Consider the following 20,559-nt stretch of genomic DNA (forward strand, 5'->3'; position numbering starts at 1 on the left):
TTACCGACCTCGGAAGGATAGAAGGCTGAGTCAACTTTGAGCCGGCTACCTGGGATTGAACCCCAGGTCGTGAGCACAGTTTTGGCTGCAGTATAGCGGTTTTTAACCACTGCACCACGAGGCTCATAAGCCTCATCAAACTCCCAAACTCTGGCTCCACAGCCAGATATCTACATATATATAAACTGACTGATGTAGTTCAGTGGTGGGCAGAAAGGAAATCTGTGTATGTTCAGTGCTATTCCTCCACATCAGCACTTCAGAAGGTCTAGGACTTAGATCTTGTGGTGAAAAGGAATTCCACAGGGTAGCCCTGTCTCACATTGGGAGCCAAAATATAGAATGACTTCTCTTTGCAAAAACCACAACTGTTCAGTCAGATCAAATTTCAGGGTCTGTAAAACCTGTTTACATTGTTAATTATTAGGGTTACCTCGGTGGTGCGTCTCAGTGGGCTGACGATTTGCCAGATGGCCAAGATGACAAAGTCAAGTCCAACAAGCAATCCTACGGTGGCATACAGCTTCCATGGTTCCAGCGTCTAGAGGAAAGAGGAGAACTTGAGGCAGGCCCAAGGGATGCTGCAGGGTACCAGAAAGCAACAGAAATTCTAGAGCAGTGGCTCCCAGCCTTGGGTCACCCAGGTGTTCTTGGACTGCAATTCCCAGAAACCCCAGCCAGCACAGCTTGTAGTGAAGGCCTCTGGGAATTGCAAGAACACCTGAGTTACCCATGGTTAAGAAGCATTGCATTAAAGGCTTAGCACACACCTTTCTCTCTCTCACTCTCTCCACACACACACACACCACACAGCCCAGCGTACATGGTGCTATACAAAGTGCAAGAGGACAAGATCTTTCCCTGAGAAAATTACAATCTAAAATTCAACACAGCAAATGGCAGAGCATGGAACATATGGATAAAATGGAAGATTAAAGTGTGAGCAGAAAAAAACACACAGCTGTGTTTATGGCACAAAGGATTCTCATCTGAAAATAAACATTACAAACTGAACAACAAAGGTTCACATTCTTAACTAAAATGGGTTCTCCTGAACTGCAGTTATGAGATCAGAACACAAGGGATATGCCTCTCTAGAGAAAATACATTTTCTCACACCCTGACCTCCCTAGACAGCTGGATCTAAAGGAATAGTAACTTATCTGACTACCTTATTTACAAACCACCTCTCCTTCGAAACCGTTTAATCTAGGAACACACTCTCCACACAAATGACAAAGGATCTGGGAGAGGAGGACATTTTAATCTCCGCTAGAGATTATCAAAGTGGAACAAGGGGGTGGGGGTGGTTTCCGATTAATTTTCCCTGAAATACAAGAGGATAATCTTGTGAACTTCTCAAAGTCCCCCTTCTACAAGCACGGAAGCCATGGATTGGCACTGACCCCAAGAGAACGTTGCTGTTTTTCTCTTTACGCGGCACCGAGCCAACTTTCATACTTTATAAATAAATAGGAGGCAGAAAAAAACCAAAACAGAAAGCAGATGACAGTAACACCAAGGCCTCTCCTTACACAATTGTTTTGAGACAGGACAGGAAGCAGGCAAAAGACCTGACCTTGCGTCGTTCTTTCTTCTCTTCCTTCTTGGTGAAGACTGTGTGCACCCACCAGATCTTGGTGAACATGCTGCCGTAGCCCAGGCTAAAACCTAAGCCCAGAAGCCAAAGCCGAGCCTGGAGGAGGAACCCAAAAGCACTGTGAGAAGAAGATCCTTCTTACTCTCTTATTTTCCTTACCTAGCTGGCTGGATAGTTCAATGGTTTTAGGTATCTGGCTGCCGAGCCAGAGTTTGGGAGTTCAATTCCCCACTGGGCCTCCTTGTGAGTACAGCCAGCCTGGGTGGCCTTGGGCAAGCTGCACAGTCTCAGGGCACCACCACCCCCCAAGAGGAAGGGAATGACAAACCACTTCTGAGTGTCTTCTGCTTGGAACCCTGTGACAAGGGTCACCCTAAGTCAGAATTGACTTGACAGCACAGGATTATCATTTTCCTTGCCGCATGGAAGAACTGTTGCACCGCAGCACAAAACCAAATTCAATACGAAGGAGACAACCTGTGGGTAACCTACAGTGTAATGTTCCTTGTAAGGAAAAAAAAAGCTGGCACACTAAGGAGAAAGCCCACTCCAGGCTGGGAGTTTCTTGGGGGGGGGCAGGTGGTCGAGGGATATAATATAGTTCTGGAAAACATGACATGGATGTCCCATTGTGGCAGATGATGAAAGTAGGGTATGTTGATGGGAAGTAGCTAAGCGGCAGATGGGGAACAAATACAGACTCAACACCAGTTGCACTTGGCAAGGAATTAGATGAGTTCTGTGAATGTCTCTAATCTGGGGAGATGGGGGAGGGCAGGGAGATATGTCTGTATCATGGGGTTTCCTTCCAAGAAGCAAGGTGAAATGTTTATATTGATTCTGATATTTGTAATACAATCTGGGAACCATTTTTTTCCCCAATGGAAGGGTGAGCTAAATGTGCTTTAAATAAGTAACTAATCAAATACTAAGAGTCAGGTTGCTGCTGATATTACATGACAGGGGTGTATGGGTGAGGGGCATCTCTAAAAAAACATCTTGAACTGGTGGGGCAGCCTTAGCCCTTTTACCCTTGAAACTGCTGCACCTTGTTATTTTTTTAGGCTGGAAGTTTTAAAATGGCTGGGATTTGGTCTAAGCTAGGTGGGGGAGAGGAAGGAAAGAGGCAGCTTCCATCAATGATTTTAAAAATGACACAAAGTTGCAATACTAAAATTCAACATGAGAATTTTTTTAAAAAAATCCACTAACTAGAATAAATGTGAAAGAATTAGAAAAAAAGGCACAGCAACTTCCATTAAAAGAAGTTTTCTCTGTAGCCCATTGAGTTGCCAAAATTCCTACCTCAAGAGGAGGGTTTTTGCCTGCCAGAGGAAGGACATGAGAGTGAGAGCTAACCAAGCATCTTGTGGAAAGGAGTTCCACAGCTTGGCAACAGGACCAAAAAAAAAATCTCTCATTTGTCTTCACCAGGCTTGTTTGTACCATGCAGACTGTGGGAGAAGGGAAATTAAGCCAGCCTGTGTAATGATCCCTGGATTAGCAGATAGGGCTGACATTAAATGCCTTATAAATCTCTGTTGAATAGCTCTAAGACTGCTAATTGTCTTTACAGATAAAATACAATAAAATGCTATTTCTCTAAATTTAGTTACAGTCTTTCTGATGACAAAAATAATACTAACATAAAGACATCAACTCTAACGAATTATTTCCAAACTCTAGACCCTAGTTAGAAGACCATGAAGCCCAGGAGTCCAATGAGCAGAAGGGAATAGGAAGGTAGAAGAGTTCTCAAATGCAGCAGAAGCAGCTCACCACATTTTGAAACACCGCACCTTACTATCTAAAAGGACTCACAACATGAAAATCCTTAAGTCTAAACTCTAAAATTATCTACCTGCCCCAGGGTGCATGTGTACATGTGTGATCATACAGTGGTGCCACGCATAGTGACGTTAATCCGTTCCGGATTAATTGTCGCTATCCGGAAACATCGCAATGCGGGCGGGAAAACCCCACAGAAACGCATTAAACGAAGTACCTATGGGGCCCAAACTCACCGTTATACGAAGATCCTCCATAGCGCCGCCATTTTCGGCGCCTCGGTAAGCGAGGAAATCGCGTGAAAATGGTTCCAGCGGCCATTTTGGGCACCCATGGCCATTTTGGAACCGCCAATCAGCTGTTTTAGAAACATCGCAATGCAAACATCGGTAAGCGAAACGCTTACCGATCATCGCAATGCGATGTTTTGCCCATTAAAACATCGCAATGTGATCGCACTAGCAATCTCAAAAAATAGATCGCTATGCAGATTTGTCGTTAAATGGTGTGCTCGTTATGCGAGGCACCACTGTACTTGGGTTCAAAGCTTGGATTCCTCCCACTTTTTTCTCCATCCTTAATAATCCTGGGCCATCAAGTCAATTCTGACTTAGGGTGACCCGTTTCAGGGTTCTCTAGGTAGAGAATCCTGAGAAGTGATTTCCCTTTCATTTCTTCTTCTTCTTCTTGGGGGCACCCTGGGACTGTGCAACTTGCCCAAGGCCCCACAGGCCGGCTCTACTCACAAGGAGGCCCGGTGGGGAAACGAACTCCCAGACTCTGGCTCTGCAGCCAGATACCTAACTCACTGAACTATTCAGGCAGCGTTTCTCCATTCTTTATTTGAAGACATTTGTCCAGGAAGAAAGAAAGAGAGCCAAGAAACACACTCCGCTTGTGAGCCTAGCCATTTAAATTGATATTCTGGAGCTCGGAAATGTTCCTTTGTCACACTACAACTCCCAGTGGGATAGTTGTATATAGCTGTATATAGTTGATAGTTGGGGAATTTTGGGAGCTCTAGTTAAAACTAAAAAGAAGACAATTGCTCAAGTTGTGATAGAGGGGCCAAAATATACCTGGCAAACAAAGGGGAAAAGTTCTTTGCTGATGTGAAGACCGTCCAGCCCAAGAGGAAAAACTGATGCTTGCGCCAGTGCACAACCCACAGCTGTCATGTTGTTGAGGTATGGCTGTGAATTCTGGATGTATCTGTGAAGAGATGGAAGCTGTCAGATACAGTTTTTCTGTTTCTAAAGATCCAGACCCAGCTGCCTTTTATTCCCAAGGTACTAGAGGTGACCTATAAAGGCACCTATCTGAGCTAAGCACAACCTCCTACAGCTCAGGAGCCCTAGTGACATCAAGAAGAGAAGCTGACTTGTTATCCTGCCACTATGAATGGGACAGAGAAAGACCCTGCCAGAAGCTGATGGCAAGCAGAAGGTAAAGGTCCCAGGTATGGATTCTAGATGGCAGCATCCAAAGAAGAAACCCCACAGTCTACCTTATATCTTGTGGACTGCTGGCTTATCTAGCTCAGCCCCAATATAGTCTACAACAGGACTGGGAGAACTGTCGCCTTCTAGATATTGTTCAAAAAGATCTCTCATCAACCCTGGCCATGCTGGTTGGGCACAGCTTTCCTCCTTCTTGACCTCATGGTGGCATCTGGGGCAGCAGGCACAGGTCCCCACACGTGGTCTACACTCATTTGTAGGGGGATTTCCAGAGTTTCAATGGGGAACCATTCCCTGCTGTATTCAGAGATGCTGGGGATTGAAACAGGGGATTTCGGCTTACAAAGCATATGCCTTCCCACTGAGGTAAACCCCTTTTCAGTGTCACTCACCTGACATGCCCATTGTAGATGTTGAAGGCCAGGCAGATGATGGCCAACAGAATACCTATGCTGGAGAGCACTGAAACAGAAATGTAGAGTTTCTGGGAAAGGTACCGGAAAGTAGTGATGATCTTTGTGTAGTCAGCTGGTGGGGAGCCCCCTGTAGGATATGAAGGGAAGGGGGACAGAGAAACACAGGATCTTACTTATATTCACCTCATAGACCTTCCCCAAGGAACACTTTCTTTGTTCCTGTTCTTTTCCACACACAATTCTGCCTCTTCTCCTATCCGGGAGAATCCCTGCAAGATGATATGGAAGGCCAAGAAAGACTTTGAGGAACGTATGGCCAGCAATACAAAGGGGAATAACAAAAGCTTCTTTAAATACATTAGAAACAGGAAAAACCTGCCAGAGAAGCAGCTGGCCCTCTGGATGGTGAGGGAGGCAAAGCGGGACTTGGAGATTGCAGAGAAATTACTTGAGTTCTTCGCACCTGTCTCCACGACAGAAAGGCTTGAGCAGATTCTGCTGCCCAAATGGGATGTAGTGATGGCTACTGGCCTAGATGCCTTTAAAAAGGGATTGGACAGATTCCAGGAGGAAAAGTCCATCGCAGGTTACAAGCAATGATGGGGATGTGTAATCAGGCTTAGCAGGGAGGTACCTCCAAATGCAAGATGCAGGGGAAGGGGTATCAGGAGAATGGTCTCTAGTGGTCTCGTGGGCTCCCAGAGGCGTCTGGTGGGGCCACTGTGAGATGCAGGAAGCTGGACTAGATGGGCCTTTGGCCTGATCCAGCAGGGCTCTTCTTATGTCCTTATGCATCATGGAGTTGAAAGCCCCTTCAGAGATCACCTAAACTGTTGACTGATTCCTCTCAGCTCTTTGGATATTTTGGCTGAGAAACAACTCGAATGAGTACCTTTATGGTTTACCACTTTCTCCTAACCCAGTTAAAATGACTGAACTATTTTTCCTGAGGGGTGGAGCAGCCATGCTGCTTTTGGCCTATAGCTGCAACATCTATAGAACTACTAGCCACCATGCCTTACAATCATTAATGGGCGGCAGCCTCACCATATCAAAAATGTTAATGGGGAATTCCACATCTTGGAAAGGGAACCCTCCCGAACACACCCCACACATTATTTATGCCTGAGGCCCCTCTTTTCCATGGGCTGTTGTCTTCTATTTATTACTATGAAGCAATGATACTGAGTGTGTCAGTAAAACATTCTGGAAGGAAGTCACCATTAAACTATCGAGGACTGAGAGGAGAACACCTGCACCTGTCGAGTAGAAGGTCCAATAGACCCTCTTCAGCCTCAAGACCCACCTTTAGGCCAAGCATGCATTCAGGTACCTAGTTCTTAATTTTTTGTAACCAAATTTCCATGGCACTAATGTAGTGAATCAGGCTGCAACCTACTCATAACTCCTGGGTCATCAACTGAGGACCAAAGCTTGGAAATGTACTCTTTTTTTTTTTTGATAATATCTCACAGAATCCTCCTGTTCGCAGCAGGGGAATTCTGGCCATGTTGATTATGGGGTCCTGGGACAGCAAAGACATGTCAAGATTCAGGGTGACTGGAGGATTCTGGGAAAGGAAAGGCATCTAAACCAGAGAAATGGTCAATACCAAAGCTTGGAAAAATTTCTGCCATGTTGGGCGAAGGTTTCTGGAAGTTGTAGCCCTCCCAAGAAATATGTATTTGTCTATTTATATTGCATTGACCCATCTTGCTCAGTGTGCTGAGTGTACTAATAGGAAGCAGCTCTCCTCCAGAATTTTAGACGGGTCTTTTCTCTACCTGAAAACCCCACAGGAACTTTCCACATGCCCTGCATGTGCTCTGATATTTACAGTCCTCTCCTTTAAATACAAGGCCTTCTGCTACGACTGGCGCGGGTGCGTCTTAGAACTGAACCTGCTCACACCCATACCAAGAGCTGCACGGATAGATCAACAAGCCTGGGCTGTTTCACTAGATGAACAAGTGCTGCGACTGCTGACAGCACACCTCAATTCACCAGGGGCTATACAGAAACTGATAATTGTTCTGCTTCTCAGAGGGTCACAGTGTAAAACTTGTTTCTGTTTCTTGATTCTTAGACTGTTAATTTCGGTCTCATAGAGATTTGATCCTTCAGTTTCTTACCAATCCATTTCTCATTGTTATACCAGGACAGGTTATCCTTGGTGCTGTCATAATACCCGATCTTCTTGTAGACACCATCTGTTGAAAGGGAAAGAACTTCAGAGAGTAGATTCAAGGAAAAGATTATGTCAGAGGACAAGATGAACTAAAGGAGCAGTAGAGGGCAGACAGTGGATCTGCATCTTCTGGTCCCTTTCTCAGTGATCTGTGACCTGGATTTCCAGCTCCCAATTATTTAACAAAAGCAGAAACAAAATAATTCTCTCCAGTTGAAAGGATATGGCAGAATTTTTAAAAAGATTGGGGGAAAATAATGAATGCCTGTTAAGTTCTGGAACTTACAATAAATTCCTGGGTTTGGAATTCTTTAATTCAGGCTCCCCTTTTGGATTCTAAGCAACTTTCTGCATTCACAGTATGTGTCCTTATATTTATCTATATGGTTCCAGCTCTTAAATGCAAGGTCTTCTGCTCTAGCAAGCCCGAAATTGCTCACCTTTTCAGCAGATGATCAGTTTCAAAACTACTTGAGTGCTAGCATATCAGGCAAAAAGAAAATAAAACTAAAAACTAAAAAACAAAGACAAAAACGTTGTGGCACCTTAAAGACCATCTTTTAACATGAGCTTTCATGGACAAGTTCATTTCCTTAGACAGTCTTAATCAAAGAATAAAATGGCCAGCAGCTGTCCAACCAGAGTTGTTTGTATCAATGTATACAATCCAAACAGCCATGTCCAGCCATGAATGGACGCAGGATGAGAAAATTGTTCTAGTTGATTAAAAACTGCTCACCCTGAAGCTGCTCAATGAGGGTCCAGGCCATCCGAGAACCACTGGCATCAAACACCACATGTCCCTGGTGAGAGAAGGAAAAGGTGTTAATATAGCAACCTTAAAATTCATCCACACCAGGGGAAAGTGGAGTCTGGATCTTCCATAGTATTCTTATGCTGGTACGCATTAAGAGAGTGCACAGATTCCAACAGAAAACAACAGGAGAGTGGCTGTGTGTCTCTGGTAGAAAGAATTTCTGGAGAACATTTCTGGTATAGTAGCTTTATGATGGGAAGTGCTGGAGTTGTAAGACTGTATCATGTACAATTGACCTCTGGGTAGTGTGGGCAGCATATAAATTAAATAAATAAATAAATAAAATAAAATAAATAATATTTTGGTGCTGAGTCGCAATTCTGGGCAAAATCTTGGTTCCTGATAATATCAACTTTCATAACAAAGTAGTTCAAGGTTCTAGCCCTTAGTGGTATGATGATATCTGAAAATAAACTGCAATCTCAGCCAAAAGGTCCTGGGGTCATGGGTAAAACAAACAGTTCATTTGCCTTGCTTGGGATCTGATCTATTATTATGTGCATCAAGTTGATTCTAGCTTATGGTCAATCTTTCTGGGGTTTTCCAGGTAGCAAATATTCAGAAGTGGTTGGTTATTCCCTTCTGGTGGTGCTCTGGGACTGTGCAGCTTGCCCAAGGCTACACAGGCTGGCTCTTTTCCGAAGAGGGGAATTGAACTCCCAACATCTGGCTTCACAGCCAAGTATCCAACATACTGAGCTATCTAGCCAGTCTTTGACCTAGAGCCTCTCGCAACTGAGTCTCCCATTTTATTCTCTACAATCCTATACCAGCACTTGCCTCAACAGTGCTTTCTGAAAATCCTGCCACATTACCTACCCACTCAACTGTATGCAACGATCCAAACTGTAGGCTTGGAATGGAAAAGTAAATTCAGCCATGTGAAATAAATTATTATCACAGTGTGCAGAACTAGGTTGTTCGGTGGACATTTTAATGGATCTGTCTGTAGCTAGACAGCAGTTGTTGCATACCTCAGACACTGCCGTTCTGCATTTGAGAGAACAGGCCACTCACCGAGACTCCTTCAAAAGCTGAAGAGTTGAGTGCCCGGTAAATTTCATCTGTAATGGTTCGGTTGTTGTAATTGAAGTCTTCCAGGCGCAACCCCTTCTTCACCAGCTCAGCTGAGGTCTTGTTAAGTGCGAGAGCCAATGCCCAGATGGCATCATAAGCCAATGGGGCCTCCTGGAAGCCACCTGTCTCTTCTGGACTTTTTTCCACACGCTTTGTCAGCTTATCAATGAATTCTTGTGATGTCTGAAAGTGGCATGAGAGAGGCAAACAGTTTAGAAAAAGTTCCCTTTTTTGGGACTTCACAAATACAGAAATTAACTTTTATTAGAAAAATTAATGGCTTCTCAAAGAGTTTAATAAGCTGAAAGCTAAGTTAATTTCCATGTAGCAGCGTCCAGAAAACAACATTTTTAACAGGGAACAATGTATTGTGATTGAATTTTGTTTTTCAAAGTTAAAATTAAGAGGTATACATTTTTAAATTCAGTTTTTACAAACATGAGATGTTGAAAAATGTTCTCTTTGAGAGGATACATCATGTTGGATGTTGCCAATGATCTGTAATATAAGCAAATATTGTCATCATTTAAACTGACCCTGTCAGTGGCCATGAGAGTTAGCATTGCCTCTGCAGCCAAGCAAGCAGAACTAATTTGTAGGGTGAAAGGCTTGTGGGACTTGAGACAACTCTGAAAGTCCCGGCAGCCTCTTGTTTTAGAAGCTAGCCATTCCGTAACCACCTGGGGTTCCCACTACACCTTGATAAATTGTTTCTCACCATATTGGAGATGCTGCGAGTGTTCTCTGGGTTCAGCATGACAATCTCGGTGGTGAAGTGCCCTTCCACGGCCTCCCTCATTTCCTCCTCAGTGCAGTTGATATTTGAGTCCTTGATTCGGAACCAGTTGTCAGCGTACCAGCCAATCAGGAACCAGACATACTTCTTCCCAAACAAACGCTCCTTGTAGACCTGTCTCCAGGACCAATGAACACAGCCAACCAATCAGAGAACAGCCACACAACTTTTTCATTTGCCTATCTGACCCTGTATTTTCCACCAGCATGGCCCCTTGAGGTGTTCCAGTCTGGTATATACATGTCCAGGCTATGCAATTCAGCAAGCTTCCCCTTGTTTCACTGACTTTTTGCAGCCACAGTGTCCGCCATGACACCTTGTTCCTCCATTCCAAGTGGGCTCTCCGAAAACAATTCTCTCATTTGAAAAATATCTGCAGTTTTGTTACTATGTCTGCTGGAAGCCTTAATTGGGCTCTTAATCTCTTCCATGTCACATTAGGTGAATACTTTGGTGACCTTTTATCGCCCACTCTGTCTTCGAGTGTAAAATCCATGGCCTCCCTCTTGCTTTAAGACAGGCAATGCTCACGCACAGAGGGTAGGATAGTAGTCCTTTTTGGACTACAAGCCCCCAATCATTTGAGGATGGGATGTGTAGTCCTCAAAGGCTCTGCTCATACACTACATGCATTAATCCTCCTATGATTATCTCATGTAAGCATGTTCACCAATCTGTTTCCCTGCTTGCATACATTCCCCTGCCCCTGCTCCCTATCTCTCCCCCCAATCAGTCTCAATACACAGGTGTCTTTTTTTACAACTCCACTGCCTCTATTTGTAGAATGGACTTCATCCCTAGCTAACATAGGAGCCCTTCACAGAAGTATGGAGCCCATTTCATTGTAGTGAGGTTCACACTATTGGCAAATTTGTATGTATGTATGTATGTATGTATGTATGTATGTATGTATGTATGTATGTATGGATGGATGGATGGATGGATGGATGGATGGATGGATGGATGGATGGATGGATGGATGGATGGATGGATGGATGGATGGATGGATGGATGGATGGATGGATGGATGCCATCTTTCTCCTTAAGGAACCCAGTGTATGTGAATTAAATCACTAGATGTACAAGGTCAGTCACAGATCTTTCTCTAAGGTCTTGTTGGCTGAACGATCAAATGACTTCAGCACTGTCCCTACCCCTGTTGCTGCTCAGTTCATACACAGTACTCAATAACTTTTTTTTATTTCTTTATTTTATTTAATAGCCTGAGTCACATCACTGGGAAATGGCTCCCACACTTTCATATCTCACACTGCCTCCCTGAGCTAAAGCAACCTTGCCCTGCACTTTATCTTCAGAATAACCCTTTAAGAAAGGCACAATAAAGATAGAGCGACCAGCCCAAAACCTCCCAAGAAGTTTCACAATGCACTGATGGGCCTGAATCTGGAACCCCCAAATCCCTCTGGTCACATTTGTCGACACTCTAACTGGGATAGCCTTCCGGGCCTCTAAAAGGATGGAATTAGTAAAGTGGTCTCTCCTTGCAATCTCTGGAGTACTTACTCCTGGTGAGAGCTTCAGCTCTGAACACCCACCTCACAGAAGACCTTCCGTGCTTCCGTCTCATAAAAGAGCCCCACGATGATACGAGCATCCTGGCGCTGGAGAGAAGGAAAGTGCGATCAGGTGACCTGAGAATGTTCTCAACCCATTTTCAAGAAATCCACACCTATTATTTACCCCTGTGAGAGCTTGGAGATATCCCTTCTTTGGACTACAAATCCCATAACTCATTGCATGCCAGTGGATTCTGGAACATGTAGTCCAAAAAGGAACTTTCCAGGTTTTGACCTTTGTGTATACTTATTCTACATCACAGAGCTGCTAAATCTGGCATAGTTCTGTATGATCTCGGGTGAAAACACATAAATGCCTTTTTTCCCAGTAGGCAGAAAAGTGCATGGTGGATGTACATTCCATCTTTTCTGTCCCAATTCATACCCTTGTAGACAAAGAATACATGAAACCAAAAGCACTGCCATCTAGAAATCTAAATTAGCCTGGAATCTGAAACAATAGCAGACCATTGTTTCATTGGGAAGAACCTGAACATTGATAGTTGACCTATTGTAAGGGACATGAGCCCGGTCAGGTACCCACTAGCGCCAACTCTTGATGAGGGCCCTGCTCAGACCTTTAGTTACAGTGGTTCCACTTAAACACCATGCTTGCTTCATTTAAGAGGCCAATTGATACCAGTCAGCAGCCTTCTTCAATCTGCCCTCTCCCAGTGCGCTGGGCTCCAAACTCCATCCTCCAAAGCCAAGCTGGCTGCTGTTGGCTATGTGGCATTTCTAAGTTAATCATACACTGCACAAAGAAGCACTTCCTTTTGCTTGACCTGAGCCTTCTGCTAATCAGGTTGGCAGAAGCGACCGACGGAAGAGCCTAGCTGCGAATCTTGCATGTTTGAAGGAGACAAGGCACTTAGCGACACAAGCTCACGACAGCCTCTTGTGTTTTCCCTCCCCCCTTTCTTGCAGAGCTACTGCTGATGAATTTGTGATGCTGCTTCATTAATGATTAATAAACCGTGCTGAGCCTGGTTTTCTGATCTTGAGATAATTGATGCCTGCAAAGTGCCTGATGTTTCTCTTTCTACGGAAAGGGGCACAGTGCCCATGTGCCCTAGGGTCTAGACCACTGGGGAGTGCCAAGAGGGCAAGGCCACCATGAACCCTTTCCTAAATGGGTTCCCTGCATGCAGCACTCATCTTCTTCCAAAGGAAGGGGGCGAAGCCACTTGGAAATGAAACGAACCAAGTGGCTGGAACTTAAGTGCCACTGCTGGACACTTATTGCACCCCTGGCCAGCTTTTGAAAAAAAAGAAAAGAAAGAAAGGAAAGGAGGCTAAGTGCTCAGACATTTTCTGGCTCATTCATTCTGGTGGCATCAGCTCTCCACGGAGCAGAAGCTGTCAACAAGATGGGGGGTCTGCCCATCTGTCAGTTCAAAGGAGAGCAGCTGCCACCAGAACAAACCAGGCATGGGAATCTCAGCGGCAGCCTCTTTTTCTCAGCAGACGGCTGGGCTGATAGCGGGAGGGCGGTGGCAACTCCCACGGCTCCCTTCCTGGCAGGGAGCATGGGGCAGGGAAGACCGAGTAGGTGCTACAAGCCGGCTTTCCACCCACTGCTGCTTGTAGACCAGTTACAGGCTGGGAAGATGCCTCCCCCAACACCTTGATTTTCTAGTTGAGGTTGTCGGGATGCAGAGAACTGAACCACAGAAAATTCGTTCCTTCAGGAAACAAACCTCTGGAGTACTTGAGAAAAGAGAGGGGTTTTTTTTACTACAACTCCCAGAATCCTTCAGCCAGCAAGGCCATTGGCTTTCCGGTCTCTGTTCATAAACCTCTCTATGCAGACCTCCATGTTCCACGCAAGGACATCAAGGAGGCACGGAGAGTCATGTCATGTCCAGGGCAATGTTTTGCATGAAGTCCTGCACGTATACAGACAATCATCCACTGTACATACGCGCACATCTCGCGCGCGACGGCCTCGAAGGCTTAGGCAACCAAAATTCAATTAGCAAACTGTCTCTGACATCTCCTTAGCCTCAGACAATTAAGACTTAAATTCCAAATGCCAGCTGTCACTAAGAGTAAGAAATAGACAATGTTATCATACAAAGTCTCTAAAATGTAATCAGGTTGTTGGACTTCAACCCATGAGCCCCAGCCATCACAGCCACTAGAGGGGAATTTTGCAGCTTGCAACCCCACAGCATCTGAGAGGGCCACAAGAAGCCAACAAATGCATCAGAAATATGCATCTTTTTCTAAGGGATGTGGCTTTGTACAGCTATGATGGCTGACGTGACAAGTCACTGCTTATCTGTTGTCCACTGTTTCAATCCAGACACTGCATTCTGTTGGTTCCACCAGGTTCAGACTTTTTCCGCTATACAGTATATTCTGTTCCTGGGAACCACCCTTAGCCTCCATCTCCACTGTTCTTCCTGTGTAAAACAGATGCTGCTGCTAAACTCAAAAAGCGATTTTTCATTATCAGCTTCTGTTGCCACGCAGACGTTAACCAACCCGCCTAAGATACTTGCTACAGTCTGGATGAGGAGCGTCTTGCCCTCCAGTCCTCGGACGGCAACTCCCACCAGCCCAAGCCATCCTAAGGGATGATGCCCAACAATATCTGAAAAGCAGGATCTTTCCCAGCGCCAAGCTACGGCAAGTAAGTACTGTACAGCTAAAGCCATTTTGTCCTTTTTCATTTTCTGCATCGCAGTGCCCTTCCTGATTAAGTAAATGCCTGTGTTCTGATTCTGATATGCGCATGTGTGAGTGTGTGGGAGAAGCAGATGCTAACTAATCTTATCTCACCCCATCTTGCCTTGGTCTTCTCAGCCAAATTACTGAGGAAGCGTACGCTAATCCTCCAGGAGGCTGGAGTGGTTAGAGATTAGAAACTGGCAGAGTTTCATACAACCCCCGGCCCCCTCCCTTCCCAATCTCCCAAATGAAGCAACATCCCCACTTCCCTGCATAACAAACAATTCCCTCTATTCTGTAATGTCGGAAGTGGGCTGGTTATGATATTTATGTGTGGATTTATGCCTGGTGGTAAAACTAGAGGAACGTGACACCTTTCAAGCTGGTTTTCCAAGTAAATTCTGGACTGGCAGGACAAAGAGAAGGGCCAGGCTTTTCCAGGGGGCCTTTTGTCTTAAACACGGTGGCATCCCAAATAGGTCAATACTCAGGTTTAGACTGGTGAGAGATGTTTGATAAATTCTATACGAATGGGGAAGTGTTCCAGATCAATGGAGCAAACACACCATGCGTGCAGAAGGTCACATCTTCAGTCCCTGCATCTCTAGGAACGCACAAGAAATCTTGACCAGAGGTCTTCTTTTGGCATGGCTTTAATGGAGCCAGGATCAAAGCCCTGGAATTTTTTGAGTAGCAGGTACTATAATAGAAATTAATAATATATTCTGCCAGCCCCTGCATCTTCCCTGTTAACTATGCGCTTTGATGCACTCCTAAAAGCAGCTGGGGAGAAATGAATTTTCCCAGGAGAAATATACAGCTACAAGCTATCCCTATTGTATCTGAGGCTGGTCTGGTCTCAAAAGAAGCAATTAAGAGCAACTAGCTTTACAAAAGACCTGATCCTGATGAAAACCTAAACTGCTAGAACTCATTTCTTGATACTGGTCAGTGTACGCTGCCCATATTTTTGAATTTTTTTGCTTGCTCATAACGAGCACCTGGACTTCCAAATATGCCGAATATCCATCACTCCCTTTGAGAACTCCTGACAGACGGGACATGACTTCATGGACTAGACGGAAGGCAATATCCCCTGGAACAAGAGGGAGGCGCACAAGCGTCTCTTTTGTGCCCCTGCATCTAAACATGCGGCATTGTTAATATAACACAAAAGGGATTCCTTGGTGGCTTGCTCAAATTATACAAGGGTCCCAGGAGAAAAGAAATTCTTTAGGGGGTGGGTGTTTGGCTTGTATCACTCTTGTTGGGTGATTTGCCAGGTTTTTTAAAAACAAGGTTCACCCACGTGAAAAGGCTGAAGTATCTCTATGTCTTAATGACTCAATAGTGAGAGTCCAAAGGAAAAAATACATTGCTATTTTTTTCTTTCCTTTTGTCTTTTGCCCTCCCCAAAGTTTCTCCGAAATTGAATCTGAGCCTTGGGCTGAAAGAGGTTCCCCGGCTTTGTTGTCTGGTGGGGTTGAAGGTATCCTGCGTGCAGCCCCATATCCCGCAGCCACACCCTTCAGCCAATCCCAGCCAAGCATAATTCCATCACCTTGAGATTCTTGACCGGCACTGCGGGATCGGAGAAGAAGCTTTGGCGGAAAGTGATCTCAATGCCAGCCTCTTTGACTCGCTCCTCCAGGTCATCCAAAGTCTGTAGAAACACAGAAGGAGACAGCATGACAACCAAGACATATAGGGGGTTGGGGACAACAGGGGTGGAGTGTAAGGCCAACGTGGTACAATGGTTCATGTCAGCCTTTTTCTCGGAAGACAACGCTTAAAACCCTGACTCGGTCACAAAACCCACTGGCTGACCTTGGGCTAATCAGACTCTTTCCGCTTGGCTTATTTTTTTGCCACGTTGTTGAGTGTAAGGAAGGGAGAAGGAGGAAAACCATGTAGGCCATTTTGAGGTCACTGGAGCAAAACATGGCTTTCTGAGAATCTCAGTGTATTAATTTTTATAATGTTTCCAATCCATGTACCAGTGGGTGAATGTGCTGTTAAAATCTTATAGACTTTTTCCAACTGGTGAACACTATTTAAACAGACAGGGGCTCTATGTTAATTGCTTACCTCCTTCTGTTTGGGGGGGGGGAGCAACATGACAAAGGGGGAAATCTATAGTGGTCTCCAGTGAAGCCCCTTCCCCCCAACTGTGTTTCAAGGAGGCCTGAGGCTCGTACGCCCTACTTCTCTCACTTTGGTCACAAGCTAATTCTAAGTGTACTTAAAGCTCTCAATTTCACATCCATGGAAATCAACGACAAAGGCTCCAGTCTGGATAAGAAGCAGGGCCCCCATAACTGTTCATCCTTCATAATAAAGATGGTTTTAAGAATGGTTTCTTTAAAATATTACTAATGTAGCATTTGACTTTATGGGTTTGCAACTTGCCGCTTCATGCACTTCAAATACAGTGATATTTAATATTCCCGAAGTTCTGTAGGCATCACAAAATGATTCTGTTTCTAGGCCAACTCTGCATTGATCAGCACCATTTGCTCGCACAGTTTTTTTGAAATGGCTCTGAAGCCCAAGGATGAGACAAAAGATTGAGAAGAGGTTGCAGCTAATGAAGAATGGCTTGGCCAAGAGGGAGCGAGTGGAAATGTACCACAACGAGACATCGAAAGTTACAGCCCATTTGCCTATTACAGTTTGCACAAAAATAGCTTCATTTGCTTAACATTTGCATAAATGTGATGGACACTGGAACACAGCTGGGATAAATGCTCCATTTCTTTCTCAATGCCTTTTGTACGATTTTCCTCTCTGAAACTAGAAGCAGTAATTCTTCTTAGGACATCTTGGAGAGAAACAGCACTCAGCTGAGAACTTACATGACATGTATTAAGATTCAGCAGGTGAAAAGAGCCCTAGAAATATACTTTGTCCTAAAGAGAGCAATCTAGAAGCATACTAAAGAGATACTTCTTTCTTCTTTTGTCCCCAGCTCCTGTTTTCTTGCAAGATCTGTCTCCATCCAATTACTTACTTCTCCTTCCTCTCTCTAGCATTTTCTTTGTAAGCTTATTGGGGTAGAGACATCGCTCCTCCACAAAATACCACACTCCTCCACAAAATACCACATATGTTGGGAGTCTGCATAATAAATACAATTTATAATGAAGTTCTGTGTTCACCAAGCATAATGTTTTCAGGTATATTTTAGCCATGGTAAGGACTAGAAACTTGTTTTGACAGAAATCTGATTTTAACAAAGACACCCAAATATCACATGGATTTCCAGGTAATCTGTTTGCATGGAAGATAAAAGCGATGGTTATTAGGGCTGAAGCAAACACCATGTTCAGCCCAAATGAGGATTAAAATTAACAAGGAGGAATTAGATTTCAGTTTTAGTATTAGGAAGATAAAGGAGGAAGAGGTTAACTTTCTCATTTTGAGTTCAGAAAGAGAGTCTTTGTACTGTGACAGATGCACTTTTTCATAGCCTGCTGACATTTGGGAATTCACAAGATCAAATCAAGTAAACAAATAAGTTCAAAACCATGTCCTAGCATTACACTGGGAACTAAAAACTTGTAATAAAACAGGTATATCCAAACAGAAATGCAATTAGCATTCAAAATGTATTCAGTGAGCTGCATTTGGGTTCCCACAAATTTGGAACATTCTGGTACAAATTCAGTGATAAAGAACAAGGAAGTGGAGGAAATATCAGCTCCTTAGATCAGAAGAGAAGGCAGACAGCCAACAGTCAAAGGTGGAGCAGGCAAGGAGAGGAAAGGCACACCTGCAATCCTTCTCCTGCCCACCAGGAGGCCCTCCAGGGCTCCCTTCTTTTCACTTTCTTCAGAGACACCCCTGAACCATTTCAAAGCTTTCCTCCGGAACTGTCATCGTTTAGTCGTGTCCGACTCTTCGTGACCCCATGGACCAGAGCACGCCAGGCCCTCCTGTCTTCCACTGCCTTCCAGAGTTGGGTCAGATTTATGTTGGTCGCTTCGGTGACACTGTCCAACCATCTCATCCTGTGTTGTCCCCTTCTCCTCTTGCCTTCACACTTTCCCAACATCAAGGTCTTTTCCAAGGAGTCTTCTCTTCTCATCAGATGGCCAAAGTATTGGAGCCTCAGCTTCAGGATCTGTCCTTCCAGTGTAAGGACTAGCAACCTGAGGTGCTGTCTTATTTTTGGTGTCATCTTTTGTGGAACAGCGAGTGCTGAGATTCTCAGGAAGCCAAAAACTGTGCCAAACACAGTGTTCTGAACAAACTGTGGTGGGGTGTTTTTTTTTTTGGGGGGGGAGGGGAAGGTATGTGCTTCACACAACTACTTAGGCGAATGATCATGAAAGTACATCCAGAAACAGACTGATGATATCATTCTCTAGGAGCAACTAGCAAAATGCCAATTATTACACAGGGTGGGCTGTTTATGAAAGATAGGCTGATATTTTTTAAAAGACCATTAGTAGATCTGAAAAGTCGCTCTTTGTACTCTTCTGCTAGCGGAAACTTGTACAGTAGAAGGTCAAAGACAGAGGGAGGGGCTATACTTCATGGGCTATACTTTCCCTTTTGCCACCGTAAGGAATTAGGAACCATTCACTTCTATTTTGGAAATATCAGAATTTGCATTTCAGGGCCCACTGGGCTGCTGTAACTACGCTGGCTCTCCTCCTCTAATTACTTCATTTTCTGGGACAGGAGGAAAGTTCAGCCGTCTCTGTATAGGGCAGGACACCACCTGTGGGTACAGGATGAGCAAACTCTAAGCACAAACGTTCCTCAGTTCAGTCCCTAATAACTCTAGTTACTAGGTGATGGTGACAACTTCTGCCTGAGATCCCAGAGAGCCACTGCCAGTAAGAATAAGCTCTAGAGCACTGGTTCTTAACCTTGGGTTACTCAGATGTTTTTGGACTGCAACTCCCAGAAGCTTTCACCATCAGCTCTGCTGGCTGAGGTTTCTGGGAGTTGCAGTTCAAAAACATCCGAGTGACAAAGGTTAAGAACCAATGCTCTAGAGGCCAGATGAATCAACAATCTGATTGAGCATAAAATAGTTTGTAGAATAGGTTGTAAAACGGGCTGCCCATTTCTTGACCTTACAAATGTAGCTTTTCAAGACCACAGCTCCCGGAATCCCCCAGTCAGAAGGGCCAATTTATCAAGCTCTGCCCATTCCTTTCGTTATACAGGACTTATAATATTAATATTAGAACTGCTGAGCTGGAGGGGACCCTGTGGATTGTTGACCCCCAGCCTCTGTCCAGGAGGCACAGAGGGGAATCCAAGTCCCAACCTCTGGCTCCACAGCCAGAGACCTCAACCACTGAGATATCCAGCAGTTCTTAGCAGAACCCATGAGACCCAGAGCTGTCATTTGGGTAAGTTAGAACCCATGGCACATGAGGAATATCTTGTGAGCCACACAAGGGTCAGGACCGGCAACCCAGGGTTACAGACAAGGCTGGCTTTGCAGTCCCTGTTCTGGGATCTGTTCGAAATCACACAATGGCCCAAAAGATTCTAGCCAGGGTTTCAGCCCAGGGTTGTGACTCCATACCGAGGTGAACACCTCTGTGGTCTGCTGGATGGTGGCAATCTTGGTCCAGCTCCACTTCTTGAAGAGCTGCACCCGGGTGGGGTTGTGCAGGGTAGCGGAAGGATGCGTGCGGAAGAAGGTAGGGAAACGCTGGCGGTTGGACAGCGCCGGAGAGCTGGAGCCATAGGAGAGCTGGAAGCAAGCAGACGACAGAGGCACAGCTGAGCGAGAAAAGGGACGAAACGGCAACATCTAACTCACTTAACTTCAGGGACGACATGTTTTTCTTCTTCTTTATTACCTATTCTCCAACCCTCTCTATTCATACAAGCACACAGATCAGACTCTGGCAGAACTCAGAAAAATCACTTTACAAAATATGTTTGTATTTGTAAAAATACAATTCTTAGAACCCCCATCATGGCCTGTAGTCAGAACAGGTCTAGAACGTGAAGTCTAAAAAAGAAAGCTTTATCACGTTCTGTCTCTGATACCAAAGGCACTCTGGGGTCCTCTCTGATTTCTAGAGCAGTATAAAACTCCCCCCCCAAAACATGCAACCACAGAGGGTCTCTGCTAAATCACTATTGGGAGAAAAGTACTTTCAGAGGCATTCTCCTCACATATTTCTGATCCA

The 20,559-nt window shown here is 44.8% G+C and overlaps 1 protein-coding gene and 1 long non-coding RNA gene across 3 annotated transcripts in view; one reads left to right on the plus strand and one right to left on the minus strand.

Moving 5' to 3' along the window:
* GABBR1 (gamma-aminobutyric acid type B receptor subunit 1) overlaps positions 1–20,559 on the minus strand; it is a 184,878-nt gene that overhangs the window by 14,544 nt on the left and 149,775 nt on the right. The window contains exons 9-19 of the mRNA XM_072988844.2: positions 19,944–20,114; positions 15,957–16,058; positions 11,699–11,764; positions 10,065–10,256; positions 9,287–9,529; positions 8,192–8,255; positions 7,397–7,474; positions 5,241–5,391; positions 4,468–4,600; positions 1,580–1,696; positions 434–541 (exon numbers count right to left, since the gene is read on the minus strand). Of these exons, the coding sequence (XP_072844945.1) occupies positions 434–541; positions 1,580–1,696; positions 4,468–4,600; positions 5,241–5,391; positions 7,397–7,474; positions 8,192–8,255; positions 9,287–9,529; positions 10,065–10,256; positions 11,699–11,764; positions 15,957–16,058; positions 19,944–20,114 (1,425 nt within the window). The remainder of the gene's footprint in view (positions 1–433; positions 542–1,579; positions 1,697–4,467; positions 4,601–5,240; positions 5,392–7,396; positions 7,475–8,191; positions 8,256–9,286; positions 9,530–10,064; positions 10,257–11,698; positions 11,765–15,956; positions 16,059–19,943; positions 20,115–20,559) is intronic.
* On the plus strand, positions 1,600–20,475 carry LOC140704076 (uncharacterized). Of its 2 annotated transcripts, none has more exons than XR_012083191.2 (3): positions 1,600–1,720; positions 14,181–14,357; positions 15,814–20,475. It is a non-coding gene; the product is annotated as an uncharacterized LOC140704076 (long non-coding RNA). The 2 variants fall into 2 exon arrangements; XR_012083190.2 differs by having other exon boundaries at positions 16,883–20,475.

This window comes from Pogona vitticeps, chromosome 2 (assembly GCF_051106095.1).
Source record: "Pogona vitticeps strain Pit_001003342236 chromosome 2, PviZW2.1, whole genome shotgun sequence".
NCBI classification, from domain to species: domain Eukaryota; kingdom Metazoa; phylum Chordata; class Lepidosauria; order Squamata; family Agamidae; genus Pogona; species Pogona vitticeps.